This window comes from Dipodomys ordii, unplaced genomic scaffold, assembly GCF_000151885.1.
Source record: "Dipodomys ordii isolate 6190 unplaced genomic scaffold, Dord_2.0 Scaffold92, whole genome shotgun sequence".
Taxonomy (NCBI): domain Eukaryota; kingdom Metazoa; phylum Chordata; class Mammalia; order Rodentia; family Heteromyidae; genus Dipodomys; species Dipodomys ordii.
This window is the reverse complement of record NW_012267308.1, coordinates 4,817,207-4,823,492: the sequence shown is the minus strand read 5'-3', so window position 1 is coordinate 4,823,492 and position 6,286 is coordinate 4,817,207. Positions and strand designations below refer to the sequence as shown.

At 50.6% G+C, this 6,286-nt stretch overlaps 1 protein-coding gene and 1 pseudogene across 1 annotated transcript in view; both read right to left on the bottom strand.

Moving 5' to 3' along the window:
- Sipa1l3 (signal-induced proliferation-associated 1 like 3) overlaps positions 1 to 6,286 on the bottom strand; it is a 60,467-nt gene that overhangs the window by 51,975 nt on the left and 2,206 nt on the right. Inside the window, exons 2-3 of the mRNA XM_013026190.1 lie at positions 5,578 to 6,279; positions 3,934 to 4,064 (exon numbers count right to left, since the gene is read on the bottom strand). Coding sequence (XP_012881644.1) covers positions 3,934 to 4,064; positions 5,578 to 6,279 — 833 coding nt within the window. The remainder of the gene's footprint in view (positions 1 to 3,933; positions 4,065 to 5,577; positions 6,280 to 6,286) is intronic.
- On the bottom strand, positions 675 to 1,024 carry LOC105993171 (annotated as a pseudogene).

Sequence of the window (6,286 nt, the reverse complement as noted above, 5' to 3'; positions counted from 1 at the left end):
GAACTCAGGGCCTCAGGCATGCAAGGCAAGCGCTCTACCACTGAGCCACCTTCCCAGCCCCACAAGTTTTTTTATTTTATTTAATTAAAAAAAAATTTTTTTTTTTTGGTGGGTCGTGGGGCTTGAACACTGGGCCTGGGCGCTGTCCCTCAGCTCTTCAGCTCAAGGCAAGCACTCTATCACTTGAGCCACAGCACCACTTCTGGTTTTCTGGTGGTTTACTGGAGATAAGAGTGTCATGGACTTTCCTGCCCGGGGTGGCTTTGAACTGCAATCCTCAGATATCAGCCTCCTGAGTAGCTAGGATTACAGGTGTAAGCCCCAGCACCTGGCCTTTTGTTAAACTTTATATTTGAGGCATTTTATCATAAAAAGTTGATACTCATAAGTTTGTATGAACTTAAAATTCATCATACATTTACTTCTTCTTTTTTTTTTTTGGTCAGTCATGGATCTTGAACTCTGGGCCTGAGCACTGTCCCTCAGCTCTTCAGCTCAAGGCTAGTGCTCTACCACTTGAGCTACAGTACCACTTCTGGTTTTCTGGTGGTTTATTGGAGATAAGGTTTCAAGGATTTTCTTGCCCGGGATGGCTTTGAACCACGATCCTCAGATCTCAGCCTCCTGAGCAGCTAGGATGACAGGTGTCAGCCACCGGCGCCTGGCTATTTACTTCATTTTTTAGCTTGGCCTTCTAGTAAATCTTTAGCTTCATTGATTCCAGCTGCTGTGTAAGGAGATCCTCCTTTGTCTGGGTGATTAAGAGCATATTTCGTAGATGAACATCTCTTATCTTTCCTTTCTTGGCAGTAGGGTTTACACCTAGTATTATTGCTGCTTTCCGTTTTGTCATTTTGAGTTCAAATCCACCTCTGTAATAGCCACCACTGAAGGCAAATTTTGGTAGGCTTTGAAAAACTTGTTTTACTTGAGACTCCATATGCTTCATGGCTTACAAAACATAAGGGCCTGAAAATCCTGCAGCAACAATGGTCAGCCCAACTGCTACTACTGTACTGGCCATGGCTCTGTGTGGCACCACTGCCTCCACTGGGCGCGTGTCTCATCCGCACCCAGAGGCCTCGGCCTTTACCACAGGTATAGCAGGGCAGCCTCGATCTCTCTGTTCCAGGAGCCCAGCAGAATATAGCCAAGAATAACAAGTTTTTTGTTTTTTGTTGTTTTGGTCAGTCATGGGGTCTGAATTCTGGGCCTGGGCACTGTCCCTCAGCTCTTCAGCTCAAAAGTAGCACTCTACCACCAGAGCCACAGTGCCACTTCCAGCTTTTTCTGCTTATGTGGTGCTGAGGAATTGAACCCAGGGCCTCTTGCATGCAAAGCAAGCACTCTACCACCCCCCCGCCCAAGAATAACAAGTTTTTTTGTTTTTTGGGTCCGGTTATGGGGCCTGATCTCTGGGCCTAGGCGCTGTCCCTCAGCTCTTCAGCTCAAGGCTAGCGCTCTACCCCTTGAGCCACAGCGCCACTTCTGGCTTTTTTCGTTTTGCTTATGTGGTGCTGAGGAATTGAACCCAGGGCCTCAGGCATGCAAGGCAAGCGCTCTACCACTGAGCCATCTTCCCAGCCCAAGAATAACAAGTTTTAAGCCAGCCTGGGCTACATAGCAAGACACATCTCAAACAAAGAAAGAAAAACTAAGGCCTGTCCTTTAGTGGGGTGGGCTAGACAGTGTCTAATAGCTGGAGGGCCTTGTGTCCCAGTTCAGCAGTACCAGCAAGGGGCTTGGAACAAGACAGCCTTGTACTACTGGCCTTGTCCTGCCTCACTAGGGAGCCACTGTTCAGGCATATGGGGCACGAGTCCAGCTCTGAATCTGCTCCTGCCTCAGTGGGAAGCTCGGTGTTGCCAACGCTCACACCCCATCTGCCCAGAGATACAGACCTGCTAGAAACTGTCTGCTTGGTGGCCAGGGGCGGCCATCTGGGGCAGGCCAACCGGCTGGCTTGGAAGGCAGCTTGGGCCCCAATGCCTTTATGGCAGCCTTGAGGTGTATATGTGTGGACAGCACAGGCCTCTAATCTCTTGGACATAGCATCAATGGCACTAAGTTAGCTGTGTTCGTAACTCTTTAAGTGAGGAGGTGACTCCTAGAGACAGCCAAGTGCAATGATTGGAAGACACACAGATATTCATTGAAGATCCTAATTGCTGTGTGTATATCTCCCATATAAAGCAGGACAGGACTGTCTCTACCACAGAATTTTGACGACTTAAGCAAATCAACAAATACAAAGGCACAGAGCAATGGCTGACACACAGGGCTAAGTAGATGTACAGTGGTGATGCAACTGTAAAATTCACACTGTTACGTGAACTCAGCATTTGCCCATGTTCTCTGATCCCCTGAAGTGTCAAGTGTGTGTTATACCCATTGTATCCCTAGTGCTCATCTGGCCAGAAAAGGGAGCACAGTGGAGAGTGGGCTGGGGAAATATAGGCTGGGACCACCTGCAGTCTGGGCACATGGTTTTGGGGCCCCTTTTCCTGAGCTGTCACAAAGTCTCTGTGTTGTCACATGGGATGGGACAAGGGCCTTTGGTGTAGCATCTGCTAGTCTGGATGAGGTCCAGGACTTGCTGCCCCATAATCCAAGTCCCTGGCAGTTGGCCTGCTGGTTTCCAAGCCTGGGCAAAGGCTGGCCCACAAAGGCTGGGGCAATAAAGGGCTGACAGAGACCCTAGTTGGGGTCCTGTTTAGGTGACAACTGCCTCTCTTCTCTGTTGGGGTTCACTGGAAGTCTTTCCCTTGTGCTTGCTTTGTTTCCTTTCTCTTTTGGCTGAGGCCTGCCCAGCCTCCTATGGGAGGCTCCCATGGAATTATTTCTCCCAGGACTAGCCCTGGGTGCAGCAAAATGTCCTAGATCTAACCAGTTTCCTCTAAAGGCCCTCCACCAGGTGACTGGCCAGAGACATAGGCTCTGACCAAATTAGAACTAATCAGATCCTCTTTTGATGGGAAGCTATAAATACACAAATCTGAGTGTTACTCTCCTTTTTGCTAGATGTGGAGAAAACTTGTTGACAGAAAAGTATGACTTTTTCAATGCAAATGGAAGCTAAGGAGTTTTGGTAACTTGAATGAGCTTGGCATTGCTTGAAGATAGTCATAACCAAGGGATCTGCAGATAGAACCAGCAAATTTCTTTCTGTCACTTACAATTTAGCCTCTTACTAGGGCAGTGTGCCTCTAACAGGCCATCTCCCCTAGCCATGACTAACCTTTAATCCAGGGCAATGGAGGCTCAGCTCAGAATGGAGGAGCCAGGGGGGACATGTTCTGAGCTACTTGGTACAACTGTAGGGCCTGTTGAGATATGCCAATTCTGCCCTGCCTGAGGCTCACTCCCTCACTTCTTTCCATTATGCAGGATACCTCAGAATCCTGGAATGTCCCCTCGCTTTTTCATTGGTTTCTTGGGTTCACTAGAGTTAATCCTTTGCAAATAAATTGCACAATTCTGGGCTCTGAAGAAGTCACACATACTGCATGCAAATGCTGGCCTGGTCATTAATTTCCTGATCTGACAAGTCATTCAAGGCTGGGAATGTAGGTTAGTTGTAGAGTGCTTGCCTAGCATACATGAAGCTCTGGGTTTGAGCCCTCAGTACCACATAAACAGAAAAAAAGAAAGAAAGAAAGAAAAAAAGAAAAAAAGAAGTGGCACTATGGTTCAAGTAGTAGAGTGCTTTTTTGAGCAAAAGAAGATCAGGGACAGTGCCCAGGCCCTGACTGGCAACAGACTGGAAAAAAAAAAATTAATTTCTATGAGTCTTAGTTTCTTTCTCTGCAGAATGGAGACTGATAGGATCCTTTCCTGGGCCCACTGAAGGACTGTAAGACAGAGAAGAACTTGCCCCAGAGTTGGGGCATTATTACTGAACTACGTTATTATTTAACAGTAGTGCTTCCCTACCTCACGGGTCCGGAAGATGATCCGGTATTGGTACTGAGGTCCATGGTCCTTGTGGTCTTCCAGTTTCTCTCTTTTGATGCTCACAGCCACTGGCCCCAGCTTTTCATCCACACCAAAGTAATTGGCATGTTCTGCAAAGGGAGAGTGGGTGTATTTAGTCAGCTTGAGAGGGCCCAGCCTACAGTGGGCCTGCTGATTGAGTGATGGAGGAGTGAGACCCTGGCTCATGTCTAGACACAACCACATTCTATAGTTGAAATCCTAAGAGGCAAAAGCTCGGCTTTCTGTACCAACTCTGTCAAGTCACAGAAGTGTTCTGAGTTTCAGTGCTTTCATCTGAGAAAGAGGGGCCCAGATAAGAGAGCTCAGGTGAGGTGACAGGAAGCTACAATTATAAAAACTTAGTTTTACAGTGTGACTGTGATTAATCTTGGGTTTGCAAATGGACTGTTTTTGCTGTCTGTTAGCCCTCATGAAGTGGTTATTCCTCCTTCTGCAGTCCAAATTTGAGGTGAGATTAGAAATGTGGCTTAGGCCAAGTCACTCGGCAGCATTCCAGCAGTAGTAAAATGGGTTTAAAATGAGAATGAAAAATGACTAAAGCCAAAAAAAAGGCTGGGTGTGTGGCTCAGGTAGAAGGGTGCTTGCTTGGCAAGTGCAAGGCCTGAGTTTAAACCTTAGTTCACCAAAACAAACAAACAAGTCTGAATTTCAGGAGAATCTTACAAACTGAGAAGACTGGTAATACTGGCTTGTCTGCCTTTCCAACGGAGGTGGAACTGGGCAGAAACCATTCATTTCTGTATGTGGTTGGCCTGGGTCTGGGGTCTCTATGTGGCCATGCTGCTTCCTGGGGTTGTTTGCCAGCAGCCAAGTGCCTGTCAGACACAAAGCCCATCTCTCCCTGGTGTCCCCCTCCATATGAATCTACAACATACCCAGTCCTGAATAGCCCCCATTACTATCTCCTCTCAATAACATAGTGAGTACACACAAGAGACCAGAGAAGCCGCAAACACCATGTGACATTAATTAGGGCTTTCCCTGCTCAGGGCTCTTGTGGCTGCACCTTACTTGGGAAAGATGAGTCCCTACCACAGCCTTGGGATTCCCATCCATCCTTGTCACCTCTCTGCGACTCTCCCTCAGTCACTGTCCCAACAACACTGGCCTCACCCTGTTCCTCTAATGGCCAGGACTCTGGTACTTTTTGTTCTTAGTGCCACAAACACCATTCCTAATTACCCACCCCCCCATGGGTCTGACCATCCTCCACTGAAGCCTGCCTTCCAACTCTTCCCTTTCTCTTCAGCCTTCTCTCTGCCTTGTGACACACCTTGTGGACGTTATGGATTTATCTTGCTTTATGATTTACCTTGGCCCCCTTAATACTTAAGTTACATGCTAGGAAGGTAGGGTTTTGGTCTGAAGGGGGTCAATACTTCACCCCAGGCTATATAGAGTGCTGTACCAAACCCACATTTGCCAGATTAACTGTGGGTCTCAAGTGTTCAGATGTGTCCAGGTGCTAGGATGTGGCTCACTGTGTATCCCCAGGACCCCTCCCCAAGGAGGCAGCTCCCATTTCCAGGCTGAATGAATGAAGGTCTCTGGGACAAGTCTCCCTGTCTCCCTCCTGGTCACCTTTGCCCACGAAGTAGTCCTGGTAGTAGCGGGCGCCCAGGTCCACGTGCTCGATGCTATACTGCCGCGGCCGGCTCTGCGTGCGCTGCTGCTCCTTGGGCACCTCCAGCACGGCGATGCTGGCGTTGGTGCGGAGGGCGCTCAGCGCGGGCTCGGCAGGGAGCGGGTCGCAGCCACCGCTGCCGCCCGGGGAGCCGGCCGAGGCCCGAGAGAAGCTCACGTTGCGCTCGCGCTCCCCGCCGATCTCGTTGCGGAAGTGCGGGCAGCTGAGCAGCAGGTCGTTGCTGGTGTCGTCGCCCAGGTCCTGCTCCAGGTTCTCCTTGCAGTTCAGGTCCTCCGTGCTGGTGAAGGCGGGGTCCAGGCCGCCCAGGCTGTGGGCCCGCGATGCCGCCGACGCCGAGGCCGCGGCTGCCGTGAGGGACGACGACGAGGACGACGCCATGGCCATGGCCGAGGCGGCGGAGGCGGCCGAGGCCCCGGTGGTGGTGTTGCGTCGCTGGGCCACCGAGCCCCGGTTGGCGGCTGCCTCGTTGAGGTCAAACAGCATGCTCTGCACGTCGAAGTGCGCGAAGCTCTTCTGGCAGACCCACGGGCGGCCGGGCTCCGGGGGGCTGCGGCCCTCCTCGGCCTCCCCCTCGGCCTTGCCGCTGCGCAGCTTCCGGAAGATGGACGCGTCCAGGGTGGCGGGGGCGTCGGCGCCCGCTCCGGG